The following is a 15,245-nucleotide window of genomic DNA, read 5'->3' on the forward strand; positions in this document are numbered from 1 at the left end:
ATACAGTTCCCGTTTATGCCTTACGCTTAGCTGGAGCACTGAAATCTGTAGATCGGACTCGTTGAAGCCGTATGCAATGTTCCAACCCAAGGGGCCGTATTTGCGTCGTTCTTGGACGACGGCATGGAAGAAGCATATGCCGAACAACAGACGTGTGAATGCGCGATCCTGCTTGGCGCAGCCCATATAGAACTCGGGATCATTGATTGGCTCCGAATTGTAGGAGCGCATCAGATTCTCGCGCAGACCCGTCGGCGGTTCGTTTGTCATCTTAACGCCGTTCTGGAGGATCGTCACCGGAAACTGGGGCGTGGGATACGCCGTAAGCCAAATGCGGAAGTTCGCTGAAAAGTCAAACGGAAAGTTGTATAAATCGTATATTTGGGAGCTGCTGGGATGCACTCACCCTGCGTGTTAAACGTGTCCATATTCTCCCACAAATACTCCAGGGTGGGCATCCAGGATGCGGCCAGATGACAATTTTGCAGGCAAACCCAGTAGCCCATTTCCTGAGCATTCTTGATGAGAGCGGTCGCAATTGGGCCCTGACCCTGGCCAAGCGAGATGCTCTGGAACGACTCCTCCTGGCCCATTTTTTCGGCAAATGCCAGCAGGGAGCCCAGCGGATCAGCGCCCGGAGACAAGATGAACAGCAGCGGAGTAAGAGCCGTGGAGTCTGCATACGACTTGGATATGTCGAATTCGGGCGGCGACACGTACTGATCTCCAATTGTGTTCGCTATAAAGTTGCGAACGCCCAGGAAGACCGAGTCCGGACGCAGCGCCTTGAGTACTATGATCTTCTCAAAGGCCGTGGTCTTGTCGTTCCATGGTGGCGGCAAGGGCTGCAGCTCCGGCGAGACATGATCATAGATCGCTTGCCATGCGCTCAAATTTCCGCGGAACGAGTTGACAATTCCACTCAGCTCCTTGAGCTCTTCTAGGCGCAGGAAATTCAGCCAAACGATGTCGGTTATCCAGCTGGGATCGGGATTGGGCGGTAAGTTGGTGGACTCCTTGGCATTGGTCAGCAGATGCGACAGATGACGCATCTCGACCTGACCCGTGCCTAGCATAATCCGGGCGGTGAGTATGAACGAGAAGAGCAGCTTGTCCTTCTCGAAAATGGAGCGGCAAACGTTGTTGTACAGATTCCGGGTGAATCCATCGACCAGAAACTTGATGCGTCGTGGCAGATCCTTCGATTTGTTGGCCGTTTCAATGGAGTACATATACAGGTTGATGTACCAGTTGAGGGAGAACTGGTACATGGGATCAATATTGGGCAAATCGGTTATGGAATAATACAGTATAGAGGAGTGCACTGCGACGGGCTTGTAGTTAAGGCGGAATGCCTCAATTTTGGCCGACGTCTCCTTGGCTGCCTCCTGTTTCTCCGTGATGTCCTTGGAGAGCGTCTTCGAATCGGCTAAGATCAGGATGGCCGCCTCATTCTCCAGTATATCACCCTCACTAGAGGTCAAGGTCTTCAGGATCATGTTCTCGGCATCGCGAAGGGCGCCCTTATTGGCCGCCGCTTCGGTGGTCAGCATGATGCGTAGCTCCTGCAGATCGGGTCGCTCCTTGGCCACCACAATGCTCAGCAGCTGGTCCATCAGAGCGTTCTGGGTGAGCGCGAAATTGATCACCGTCACCTTGTTGAACGTCTCCGGCAGGAAGTGAGGATTGCGCAAATTACACGTCATATAGAGGCGAAAGTTCGGGGAGACCGGAACCACATTTTCACCGAGGCTGATGTGCTTGACGCCGCCCTGCAGGAAGGTCTGCCGCATTAGGATCGGATCCAGTGGCACCTCCAGCTCCTCCTGCACATTCTCAATGATCACGGGCGAACCGTACTCCAAGGCGTCGGCAATGATTTTCATGTAGTTACTCTGATTGAACTTGACGCAGTTCAAGCGATTCTTGCGCTCCATGTTTTTGAGCCAATTGTTGGCCTGGCCCTGGGGATCGATGAACAGACTGTAACGACTCGAGTTGGCCGAGATGATGGCGTTCTCGCTGGAGAACTCATCGTTTGGCAGGCCGTCCAGCTGCCAGTTCTGTATGGTCACCTCCAGGCCCAGGACAGTCGTGATCGAGTACTTCTTCGAGCAGGGTATCTGCAGGGCGTTGCATTTCTTGAACCAATCCTGGACGCAGTTCGCCCGGTACTGCAGATTCACTGCCGACAAATAGGCAATAATGCCGCACGAGATGAGCACATCGCCCGGCAGATGATCGTACAGATCCTGCAGATCATCGGCTGCCTTGCTCCAGCGCGACTTTTCGCCACCGAGCCCACCGATCAGCGCCTCGGCGCGTATCAGCTTGTTACGGCAATTCTCGGCATGCTGCTCGGTCTTTGTCATCTCCTCATTCGCCTTGTCCAGCTCAATGTTGAGCAGCGCCACCTTCTCCTCCAGCGCCGCGGCCATGGCCCGCTTCTCGGCCAGAAAGGCCATCGTGTCGGCGTACTCCTTCTCGGCGGCGGCGAGCTTGGCCTTCTTGGGCGCCACCACCTTGGCGACGTCGTCGTACATGTCCATGGCGATGACCCACTGGCAGAGACCCTTGGCGGCGCTGGAGGCTTTGGCCACCACCTTAGGATCGAAGTCCTTGTTGGGTATGAACTCCTTGCGTATGCGCTTCATTACCTCAACCGGTATATTGTCCTTGTCGAACTCCTTGAGGGCGGGCAGAAAATTCATATCGCCCAGGATACGCTTGCTGGGCCCCCAAAAATCGTTGACCATCTTGCCGGTGGACGGATCGGGTACGCGCTCCGGCGACAGGCCCTTCATCACACAGACCGCCGCCATGACCAGTTTGATGACCGGCGGAGGGTTCTTCATGGACTTCACCAGTGTGATGTCCGCCGGTTTGAGAGTGTTCAGAGCGGCCAGTGCATCTTCAAGCACGGGTATGGCCTTGGCCAAATCCTTTTCGCATTCGCCCTTGAGTACCTGCGCGGCCTCAGCCTGCACGGAGGCCACCTCCTCGTCCTGTTTGACCTGCTCGGCAGCAGCGCTGGCAGCAAGCGTCTCCTTGTTAATCTCCAGCATCATTTTGCGCGAGTTCTCCGCAAGCGCTACCAGTTTGGGCTGCAATGCACCTAAATCACGCTGCATTATGGAAATGGCAGCCGCCGCTTGCGCCAACGTATCCAATCCACCAATGTAGCGCATTTTGGCCAGCATGGTCTCCTCCTGCTTGCGCGCGATAAGCGTCTGAAAGGATCGGATCAGCTCGATGAAGGAGGCGTTTGTCTGGTAGATGTGGCGATTGGACATCTGGCAGAAGGCGCGCGTGACACGCGCCGCCGTCGTATGAAAGTACTGGCAGGTGTCCATGATGGCCAATTTGATCTCTTCGGAGGGCACGTTCACATCGACCAGCGACATTTTGGCTATCATCTGAAGCGCCTCCTCCGGCCAACTGTCGTACCAATCGATGGTGCAACAATTCACCAGCGAAGGATACAAACGCACCCGGGTACGCAGAGCGTCGCCAATCGGCGAGAAACTGAGCACTATGTGCAGCTTCTGCTTGCAGCGATTGACAAAGAACGAGAAGACCTGCAGCGGGGAGACGTCAATATTGCGATTGCCACCCTGGGCGGCGAGGCGCACCATCTCAAGCACCTCTTGCTTCTCGTCGATGGGAAAGATGTTGGGCACCTCGCCCTGATTGAGCAGACAATCGATATCCTGCAGGAACAGCTCCATTTTGATCTGATTCTCGGTGATGAGAAACGTGGTGTGCTTATTCATGCCGCCCGCCTCTTTCAGTATGGCCTTGATATCATCGTGCCATTCATTGGCGCCATAGTTCTTGGTTATCTCCGGCTGGAAGAAGGACGTCTGCACCATGTTGGTGGCCAGCTTCGTCAGTGACTGCCGCCCAGAGCCGCCCAGCCCGATAAGCAACGCGCTGGCGCCCTGTATGGATATGATGCGGCAGATCCGGTTCAGATGCTGCAACGCGAACGTGAACAGGGTTATGTCCATCTTAGAACGACGCGTCGAGTTGTAATCCTCAAGGCTGTTCTCGGACAGCTTGTGAAAGATCTCCATGCTGGGCACCTCCTCGTAGCGTCGTTCGTCTGGCTCGCTGTCCTCATCAAAGTACATGCCAAAGAACACCTCGTTGGCGACCTCCATTGTGAACAACTGATCCGGTTCCTGCCAAGTTTAATGTTTATTAATCTTCAATTATATTTAATTGCAATGAACTCTCGAACTCACCGCGACATACTTCTCAAAGACGCTCTCCACCTTGTCCTTGAAGTTGGACTTGAGGCATTCGTTCAGCTTCTCGAACATCCATTTGCGATCGATGTCGTCCACGAGGCGATCGTAAAATACACGCATGGCCTCATGGTACCAGACGCGTATCAGCATTTTCTTGTCATTCACCGACTCCTTTCGAACCAGGGTGCAGCCGGTGACAACGCGTGAAATGTCGCGCAGATTGAATATATAATGGGATTTGGCGGGCGTGGCGCGCACTTCGGACTGGACGCTCTTGTAGATGCTCTGCGTGGCGCTCACAATCTGATTGGTCACCACGAAGACATCCTGTCCGTGGCCCGAGCGCCGAAAGCCGTTTAGCGCCACATTGAGAAAGATGCGGAACATGGTATCGTCGCTGAACGTGTTGATGGAGTAGACATTAAAGTGGTTGAGAAAGCGCGCATAGACATCTTGGCGACTGCCGCCCGGCAGGCCGCAGGCGGTCATGATGAGAACATTGTTTATATAGATCTTGGAGCTATCCTTCAAATCGTACACATGGCCATAGTCGAAGAACTGTCGCAACAATTCCAGTGGCGGCTGAGCACCGTACACTTCCTTCACGGGCATGTTCATGTCGTCCACAAAGAGCACGCTCTGCATGCCCTTCGGTGGTCCAAAGATGCCGCGCTTCCACTTCTGCAGCTTGGCTATAATCTGCTCCTGCGTCTGATTGGCGGTTATCATCACGGTAAAGGTTATAAAGCCAGTCTCGTACTCATCGGGATTCAGTTTGTTCATCAGATAGTTTTGTATATAGACGCTCTTGCCGGTCCCGGTCGGACCGACGAGCAGCATGCGTTTCTTGTGCTGCACATGCATTTTCAGCAGGTGAATATATCGAGCCGTGTCCACAGTGGGCACAATGACACCCGTTTTGGTCTCTTCCACATCCATGCGCTTAGCTATCTCGGGCCAATAGCGCCACGTGCCGCGCTGCTTAAAGACAAACACATAGTCGACAAGGAGACCCTCCATGGGCGGTGTCACCTCCATTTTGCCCAATGCCACAGGCTCCTGTTCGTATATCTGTTGGGCAAGGCAACTTATTCTAATAAGCAACATAACTATGGAATGGAAATACCTACACTTCGCAAGTATGTGTCGTACTTCTCACGGGATTCTGTATTGAGAACTCCGCCCACACCCCAAACCAGGCCATAGAGCATCGCGGCCTGTATGTAGCCTAGTATGTACTTGTCGTAATCGTCGGGATTCTCCTCAATGGCCTCGTCCAGCAACATGTCTATCAAATCAAATGTAGTTAACATACAATTAAACTCGCCCGGCTTGATGAACTGACTGCAAAAGCGCCTCACAAAAGTCAGGGACTAAAAATATGCATGATGAACGACTGGGAATCACATCTCTAGTCTGTACTCACGGGCACCAGGAGCCATTGCAGCATGTCCAGCATGTATTGGGTGTTTTCCTTATCGGCCCAGCGGGGATCGGCTTTCTGTAGCCAGGTATTTGCAAACGAGCGCCAGCCCAGAGTTGTGGGCTCCATGTAGATCATGCCACAGCGCGAGACGGTAGCTGGGGATGCCTGCGCCAGGTCCATTACCTCAAACACCATTGACATTTCATTGGACATGGTGACCACCTCGCCGCTGGTCAGGCACAGCTTCTTGTTGTCGTCCAGGACAGTATTCATGTTCTCTATCCAAACCGCGTCCACGGGACCATCAAAGATGACCTACAGAAGGATACACATAGATAAAAAGTGGCTAATGGGAAGGGATCACAATCAACCTACCCATTTTCTGTCTGGTGTCGGTGTCATGGCGAAATCTCGAAAGATTTTGGCCACCAGGCCGTCCGTCCACTCGTAGGATATGGGATCAAAGGAGCCGTACAGCTGGTTCATTGTTATGGACTTGGGATTCATTATGCCCATCTGCACGTGCTGAAAGTAGGGGCTCTTGGACGGCGCCTTTATCTTCAGTGCCGACAAGACCTTCGCCAGCACCTGCAGCGTCTTGGACTTGCCTGCCAGCGGCTCGCCGACCAGCATGAAGCCATGCCGCACGATGATCATCTCGTAGGTTTGGATGACTTTGATGAGGAAGCTGGGCGCCGGTTCCAGGATTTCCTCCTTGCAGACGCGCTGAAACTCCGCCTCCATTAGGCTGTAGTCGATGTGAGGCAGCTCGATGCCCGGAAAGATGTCCGAAATGATGCCCTCAAAGAGCGGCACATCAAACGACAGAAACTTCGGAAGATTTACATCGATCAAGCTGCGCAGCAGCAGAATGTCTTCCACCTCGTCAGGGAACTGTTTCTTAATGTTGCCGCAGGCGGAGAGCACGGTTTTTACGGCTCGCATGCCGTAATCGTAATGGTTTTGGCTGGACAACTGTTCGGAACACAGTCGGTATGTGGTCACGATTTTAACAGCCAGCTTACGGGCATCGACAAAGCCGTACGAGTAGAGCGAGATCTCCCCAATCATGGCGTAATCGGGCACCATCATGGCAACGGATCGAAAGAGCACCTTCAGATTGTCGGGCAGTTCGGAACGGCCCGCGTAGCCAGGATTCATGGTAATGCACACATAACAGGCCGGATTCAGGGTTAGCTCCGTGCCCTCGAACATAAACTTAGTCGCATTCGCGCGTACCGCCTGGATGATGAGCAGAATCTGCTGTGCCACGACGGACAGCACCTCCAGCTCGATACGATTGAACTCATCGAAGCATGCCCAGGCGCCACACGAGGCCAGTCCCTTAAAGAACTTGCCCATCGCCTTGTAGTCCAAGCCATCCGAGCAGTTGAACACCTTGCACTGCACAGCTAGCGCCTTGGCCAAATCCTTGGTTGTTTCTGTCTTGCCCGTGCCGGCGGGTCCCTCCGGAGCACCATTTAAATGTAGCTGATAGGCACCCACCAATGTGCGATAACAGCGATCCGTGAGCGGTGTGATCACCAGACGATCCGAGTTGCCCAAATACTCGTTGGCAAAGGGCACCGTCGCATTGATGATGCGCACAAGCATCGTGGAGTCCTCCCAGTAGTAGCGCATCTGGGCCAGCCACTGGAAGTCGTACTCGCTGCTGATCTTCAGCCGTATCAGCTCCTCGGTCACGTCCTTGGCATGCACATCAATTACAATCAGAGATTTGATGGTGATCCGGTTCAGATTGCTGATGACGGGCGAACGCACCAGTGTCACAATGTCATTGAGCTCCTTGGTCAGCTCCTGGAAGAAGTGGTTCATCACGGTCTGGTTACCGCCGTAGCTGCGACGCAGGCAGCTGTGCATGCGCGAGGCCCAATAGACTTGTGAGACGGCCAGCACAACCATTTGGGGCCACTCCAGCACCCACTCGTTGCGCTTCACAGTGGGATAGTGATTGAAGGAGAGCTCGCTCTCGTAGCGCACGGCCTTTAGCATTTCATCCTCGACGCCAATCAGCCATTTCTCCACGCTACCACCGGCAGCTACCGTTGATATCTGCTCTATAAACTGGACGTGCTCCTTGTCGCTGCTGAACATGGCCAGAACATTTTTGCCGGCATCGAACTCTAGTATGTTGATGCCCTCAAAGCATTTGCTGAGATGCGGCTGAACACGCAACGGATCCTTGGTCTCGGACAGAATTTCCAGCATTTCATCGTTTGCCAGGAAGAAGAAACGCGGAAAATATAAACGTTTCTTTTCCAAATAGTTGCTTACGCCCGTGGATATGTCCTCCAGCAATTCGTTGGCCTTTTGCAGAGACTCCAGCAGGCCTACTGTTGGCGCCGTCTCCATGACAAGCGGATTGCGCATAACCAGGCCCATGTTGCGGGTGTAGGTTTGTTCGACTACGGAAAAGAGGCGACCCTCCTCTGGCATCTGGGCAACAATGTCCTTGGACGAGAATATGGGCAGCAGGTACAGGTAATTGACCTGAACCTTTCCCCACTGATCCAGCGTTTCGTTGACGCGCATGATTTTCTCATACCAGGCGCGCACCTCCTCTTCGCAGGGCTTCATAAACGCCGAGCCACGCATGGCCAGCGTCTTGAGTATGTGATCATCCAGAAGCGCCTGTATGTCGTCCATGCTGGAGAGTATTGTAACACCTGTCTCCTTGTAGGGGCCGGTGGGAAAGACCTTATTCTCCCACTCTTTGATCATCAGCTGCAGATTGTTCCACAGTTGCAGCTCCTTATTGGCGCTTATGCTGATAATTTCGAACTGATCGAGTATGCCGTCGAGACCAGAATTCAGAATCTTACGCAACGTTGTGCCGGCGTCCGGCGTTATATCGAATCCTGCTATTTCCGACATCTCCTTCCAGTGGCGTTTGCGCAGTGCCGGATTGCACAGCGTGTTCACGACAAATACGCCAATGGTAAAGTCCTTGATGGACCTTATCATTGTGGCGCACAGGCGCAGTGGCACGGGATGCTTCTCCGGATCAGGATCCTCGGTTTGACCCTATAAGTACGCATTTAAATAATTGATCCATTTGTGTGCAAGGTATTCACCTTAAATTTGCAAACGGGATCCTCAACCATGTCCTGCTTGATCTTAATGCGATAATATTTCTGATTCTTTTGAAACTCTTTCAGATAATCTTCCGTCGTCGTCTCCACGAACTTTGGCTCCAGGTACTCAAAGGGACCATCCCTCCACACGCTCAAATAGCGCTGCCATTCAATGCACAATCTGGAAGATAAAATTCACATCAGCTCCAAAAATCTTTAACTTTATTTCTACTTACTTCATCAGGTCCGCAAATGGGTAAACAAAGCCCTTGATGACTTCCAGAGTTGGGTATTCGGTTTGGTTGATTTTGAACAGTTTCTCCTCCTTGTTTATCCAGGCCACGTAGTCATCAAATGTCTTCAGCTGATCTATAAAGTTCTGGAGTATGATGTAGCACTCGCGAAACTTGTCCGGCCTGCTCATGTCATCAATGATACCCAATTTGGGCAACATTTCCTGAATGTCCGTGTTCAGCTTCTTCACGACTTCCTGTAGATGCTCCTCAAAGAGGAACTTGTAGTATTCCTGCTGCGATGCGTTATAATCGCAGATATCGTTAATGTCCTTAATCCAGTTTATGGTCTTGATGGTCAGATCGAAATGATACTTGGACATCTGAGTGAGCTCTACAATATTGGTGCCGACTTGCAGGCAATATTGAATGCGATCCGTGAGCTCTGCCAGCTTCTTCATCTTCACGTAGATCATGTAGTCGGCGCTTTCAAGCAGTTCCTCCGTGGACTTTGGTATCAAAAGAGCGCTGTCCTTAATCTTTTCGAACTCCTCGCATATCTCCTCCTCGGCTTTAATATGCTCGCTTATGATAATTGCGGTAATGTTGGCAATTAGGTTCTCGGCCATGGAACGTAGCCCCTGGATGGCCGGCTCGTTATCAATGACGGCCATCTCGAAGAAGTCCGTGGCCGGTTCGCTGCGCAGCTTGTTGATGAAATCGTAGTAGGTTTCGATGCGGGCGAAGTATTCCTCGAACTCGTGCGGCTCCTCCAGAAATTTGGCAAGCCGGTTGCGCTCGTCCGCCGAGTAGAGAGCAAAATACTTTTGACGATAGCCATTGAGGTAGTCCATCAGTTGGGTGTAGGTGTTGACAATAATTTTCTGGACTCGGTTAATGACATCCTTGACGGTGTTCTCATTCATTTCGATCTTTAGATAATCGTTCACTTGACCGTAGGTGGACAGCGAGTCCACTTGCGGCTGGAGCGCCTCCATGCGATAGCCAACCATTGAGATTTCGGTGACAATCTCGCCAAACATGCTCTGAATATTGGAAAGACTGGGCCGCATGTCCAGGCCGTCGTCCACATCGTTCCAGCCCAAAGACATGCGAAAAACGGGCATGGTGCGCGGATTAGCGCATATGCGAAACATTTCCTCAAATGTGCGCATCTTCATGTTGTTCACCTCCCGATTCATCAGCCCCTCTAGGCCGCCCCAAGCGCGCCTCCACACGTTCATGGGCATGACACGCTTGCGCATCATGCGCCGCAGTACGGACACCAGCCGACTGTACCAGGTCCAGCGCAGAAATGTGTTGACTCTATCCAATTGATTCTGTATATACTTGCGATAGAACTTGTACGACAGGGCCTCCCGTCCACAAAGACCCAACTGCTGCTGCTGGGCACCCATGCTGCCCACGTACTGGAAATTACAGGCCAAATCGGGTAGTTCCGCGACCGAGATGCTCAGTATGACGCGCATGGGCATCTGCAGGATTAGCAGCTTTTTGGCGATTTTACGCCGATTCTCCAGATACGTTTTGTAGTTGGCTGAGCGTCCGGGCAGGCTGGAATGGAAATCTGCATGCGGCAGATCAAACTTTGTGGGATCCTCATCGGCAAACTCTGGATGCTGCAGTATGTTCTTCATGCTATATATCTTCATGAGCCGATCGTATTCCTCGTGCACATCACCCATGTACGCCTTGACCAACTCGGGATACTTGGTTTTGAGTCGGTCCGAGGCAAAGCTTAAAATCTTTGCTTCCGTCTTGCGCAACATACGGGGCACAATGATCTTGCGCACTTCGCGGCGTAAATTGTCTATATAGTGCACCTGCGGCAGCGGTCGCATCTCCGGCTCCGGCTCCCACGGTTTTTTTGCCACCTTCACCTTGATGTCGGCCGCCCGCTGCTTGAGGAACATATAATGTCGCCGCTCGTGCACCTCCGATATGCGGAACGTGAGCAGCGGGTTCTTCATATACGGCTCATTGTCATATTTGGTTATGTCCGAGGGGGGGCGATGCATGCGCTCCAGCTTGCGGCTATACATCTTGCAGGCCGGCTAGTTGTGCTGCGAATCATGTGCAAGATATAAATAAATTATTTATGTTGTTGGGCCAAACGTGCAACGTCTTAACATTTGATTACAATATCCTGTTAATCGTTACTAAGGCAACTTGTGTGTGCGTTGTTTTGTTTTTGTATTTTGTCGTTCTATGTATGTACAAATTGTCGACTGCTGCTGAGCGTTAGACGCCATTTTGTTAGTCCCAATTTGCGTATGTGTGTGTGCATTTGTATTTATTTAATTCCCGATAACAATTATGATATCGATAACTGTGTCACATCTGTTAAAGGCGTTAGACGCCATTTTGAAAGTCCCACTGTGCGTATATTATTATGTATTTATTTAATCCACCATAACAATTATGATATAGATATCGGTACCAATTCGATTACAAATGACATTACAGATCAGATTAACAACTCCTTTTTTTTTGTTTTTGTTATAAGCAACAATAATTACAATAATAATTTTATGTATATATATATATATATTTATATATATATATATATATATATATATGTGTATAACAGTTGTTAAATTGCCTTCAAATATACAATATTCTAAAAAGAGAACCCCGAATTATTTATCAAAAAACAGCCTTAAATTTATGAAAGAAATGTGTCTGGGCGTCTGTGCTGGGGTATTCTGTCGTGGTAGGCATAAGAATAGTTTTAGGGGGCGATGGTGGGCTGTGTGCGGGGCATATGCGCATTTGAAGCACAACACGTAAAAGTTATACAATTGAATAGATTCACAATACATAATTTACTTATGAGCGTTTTGAACAATAGATTCGTATAAAAGAAATTGCACATGTTTGATTTGGATGTTTGTTTTTGTTTAAGTTTTTAGGTACGTTTAAGCGTTTTCATATCTTAATTCATAATAATTATTTGATGCATGATTATATATATATATTTGATATATACTGTAAATACTTAACATATGGTTGTGTGCGTTTGTAATTTAGGAAATTTGCATGTAAAATATTCCATAGCTTAAGGGGCAACATAACAATTGCAATAATGATTGATTTCAAGTAGTCATTGGTCGTTAATAAGTTAACATTGACGACGCTATGAATATATAATTATATTATTTTAATTGCTTGACAACTGCCGCTTCGTTAATAGTAGCCAAATCAGATTTTAGCAATAAAAAGGCAAAAATCAGAAACAAATTCAATTGTTTTTAGCTGTTTACTCTGAAAATAGCTACTTTCAGCTACAAAATAGTTGAATTAACGTCCTGAATGCCCTTGCACTGGTTATCCCTCGAATTGAAGTACATAATCCTTGAGCGGTCCCGGCAAATTCAAGCGATTTACATTCTGCGCCAGCTTCCTATTCATAGCTTCATAGATGGCCATCCGGGCCAGCTGCTTGAGGCTGCGCGGCCGACGATACAGCGTCGAGATCAAAGCAATCAGCTGCTCGGTTTTCTTGTGCGGTACTTGGGCTACGTAGAAATTGTGCAGAGACTTGAGGCAATTGTAGAGGGGCTCGTGCTCCATGGTCAGATAGAAGAGATGAATTATGCGTGTGTATGTCGATTGCGGATCGTTGAGTATAAATTCCTTCTTCGTTATCAGTATAATATAGTAAAAAAGCAAATAGCGTGAGTTTGTGCGAAACGAGTTGCGAAACGTGTTGTCGCCCAATGCAGCAGCAGCTCCTCCGCCTCCGCCGCCGGCACCACCTCCGAGCGCCTCACCATAGCTGGCAATTTCGCTGGAGAAGATTGCAATGCCAGGTGTTGTCTTGCTGCTCAGCACAATATTTGGATCGGCGCCGTACTGTATAAGCGTCAGCGTCAGCTCATATATGCATTCCATATCCTGGCAAGTTCGCACGTTCTGCACCATATCCATAACGGCCTGCAGAATGTGCTGATATGTTTTATTGCAGTCCAGGCCATGCTGCAGCAGAAGCAGCAGAATGTTCTTAATAAAGTCAAAGTTTGTGCGTTTCTGTGCGTCACAATTAAGCGTAAAGTTCTCGCTGACCGTAAAGACCAGCACGTGCAAGGGTTTCAAGTTCGCCCGATATGAACAGTTCGGATTGGCGCCATGCTGCAGCAATATCCGTATGCAATTGAGATAGCAGACCTTGAAAGAAACAATGCCATATAGAGTATGTGTGTGCTGGAAGAGTCTGGAATATTCACCTTCATTGAATGCGTAAAGTGATGCAGATGATCCTTGTTGATGAGTGGCACCAGCAGCACCATTATGGGCACTGAGCCGTCGCGGCCGACAATGTTGGGATCACCTGGGGCGGAACAGCATTATATAATTACATTTAATTGCTGGTTTGGTTATAAAAAACGCACCGTCCTCTCTAATAAGCATGTTGAGCAGCTCGTAGCAGACCTCCCAGTCGCGGAGATGGCGAAATACGCAGGCCATGGCACTATTTCCAGCCTGATTAATGGATGCCTTGGCGCCGTTTTGCAGCAGAAATCTGACCAAATGCAAAACATCCCATTTGCTCCACTTGTCGTAGCCATAGCGTGCCTCCTCCAGAGCATAACGCACGATCAACGCATGCAGCGGCGTATTGCCCAGCGTGTCCGGAGCGTTAATCAGCTCCTTACAGCCCCGATCAAGCAGAATGCGCAACGTAGCCTGCGTATCCTCGGCCGACTTTCGGGCAGCAAAAATTACTTCAAATAAAAGGAGTATATTAAAACAAAAGATACTTAATTAAGCGAGCAGTTGACTTGCCAACATGCAGCAGGGTCATCTGCTGTGTGCACGTCCGGACTGTGGTGATGGCGCCGTGTTGTATGAGCAGCTCCAGAAAGCGTCCATCGTGGAGTACCGCATGGTGTATGGGATAGTATTCGTCCATGATGAGGTTTATCTCCTCGGATCGTGTAACGACCAGCTGCTGGACACAGTTCCACGCGCCACGCTCACATGCCAAATGCAGCAGAGGCTTCTTGGCCCGAAACGGTATCCATGGCTCCTCCATCTTCTGCGTCATCATGCTTAACACATTATACTGATCGCCTAAGAGCCGAGTGGAATTAATGAATTGAAAGGATGTTTAAGATACCTTAATAGGCATATATAACTTAACTTAATTATTATACTTAAATTAAAATTAATTGAGCAATATTTGACAATACCGTCGATGGCATAGCAGAGGGCATTCTGGAGCTTGGTGTTCAGCCGTTCGCTGACATCGTCCACGTTGCTGTGCCACTTGCCGCTCTCCTCGCAGTTGTGCGAATGTGCGCCTGGGAAGCACATGCGGGTATCGGCATCGATGCGGGCTCCATGACGCAGCAGCAGCTCCACACACTCTTCGTAGCCGCGCAGCGTCGCTATATGCAGGGGCAGGGAGCATGGCGCCCGGTTTACGTCCGGTCGATGGCGATGCAGCAGCCATTTGGTGAGATCGATGTGATTGAGTCCAACGCTGCGCTGCAGTATATTGTAGCCACAATCATCGTGTATATACAAGATGTTCTCATTTTTGGGTATCTGAATTAGCAGACTTTCAAGAGTTTGCAATGAGATTTTTGGATTCGCACGCAGAATTTCAAAAAGTGTCTGTATTTTCTCTTCCGTTGCCTTTGAGACTTTATGGCCATCCCGATGTGACAGTAGAGCCGAGCCCGACCGAAACACCTGGCTAACCTGGCCGCCCATATCTCTGCTGGTCCGACCTGTATCCTCCTACCCCGCCCGCGACAGTATCCCTCAAGGGGATGACTTTAATGTCTATATATGATGCAGTGATCAATGTTGGTTTAAGCAACTAATACCAGGTCGGCTGCATCTGCATGTTGGCAACACAGTTTCGTGTCTTATGGCTCTTGCAACCTGCACGAAACAATAACAATAAACAGTTCGCGGCAAGGGCAACGTAAAAATCAATACAGATGCGAGCTTTCACGCGTTCACACAAATCACCACTTGGCACTACACGCGCACAGCATTTGCTTGTTCCAATTGTAGTTAAACATTTTGCTGGCGTGTTTGTTGGTGGAAATCATTGTTTCAATGCATTTAGCGTTTTTTTGCAAACACGCAAAACTTTTTCTACGCTGCAAATTGTAAACGAGTTAATCTGTCTATCAGCTGGTCTGCCAAAGACTACCGATAATCGGTTCGTCCAGCCCTGGTACATATCGCAATTCATCGATAG

The 15,245-nt window shown here is 50.0% G+C and overlaps 2 protein-coding genes across 2 annotated transcripts in view; both read right to left on the reverse strand.

Annotated features, from left to right (window-relative positions):
- Positions 1–11,274, reverse strand: part of Dhc62B (Dynein heavy chain at 62B) — a 12,612-nt gene extending 1,338 nt beyond the window's left edge. The window contains exons 1-8 of the mRNA XM_002060246.4: positions 9,011–11,274; positions 8,775–8,955; positions 6,055–8,724; positions 5,680–5,994; positions 5,384–5,626; positions 4,248–5,324; positions 407–4,184; positions 25–344 (exon numbers count right to left, since the gene is read on the reverse strand). Coding sequence (XP_002060282.2) covers positions 25–344; positions 407–4,184; positions 4,248–5,324; positions 5,384–5,626; positions 5,680–5,994; positions 6,055–8,724; positions 8,775–8,955; positions 9,011–11,070 — 10,644 coding nt within the window. The 5' untranslated portion in view covers positions 11,071–11,274. The remainder of the gene's footprint in view (positions 1–24; positions 345–406; positions 4,185–4,247; positions 5,325–5,383; positions 5,627–5,679; positions 5,995–6,054; positions 8,725–8,774; positions 8,956–9,010) is intronic.
- A 983-nt stretch (positions 11,275–12,257) lies between these two features.
- Positions 12,258–15,175, reverse strand: LOC6636851 (ankyrin-3). The gene is made up of 5 exons (XM_002060245.4): positions 14,221–15,175; positions 13,814–14,101; positions 13,420–13,752; positions 13,255–13,358; positions 12,258–13,195 (listed from the first exon to the last, which is right to left on the reverse strand). The coding sequence occupies exons 1-5, from the start codon at positions 14,744–14,746 to the stop codon at positions 12,356–12,358; spliced, it is 2,091 nt and encodes a 696-aa protein (XP_002060281.1). The 5' UTR covers positions 14,747–15,175; the 3' UTR covers positions 12,258–12,355.
- Positions 15,176–15,245: the final 70 nt, after the last annotated feature.

Source organism: Drosophila virilis, chromosome 3 (genome assembly GCF_030788295.1).
Source record: "Drosophila virilis strain 15010-1051.87 chromosome 3, Dvir_AGI_RSII-ME, whole genome shotgun sequence".
Classification (NCBI taxonomy): domain Eukaryota; kingdom Metazoa; phylum Arthropoda; class Insecta; order Diptera; family Drosophilidae; genus Drosophila; species Drosophila virilis.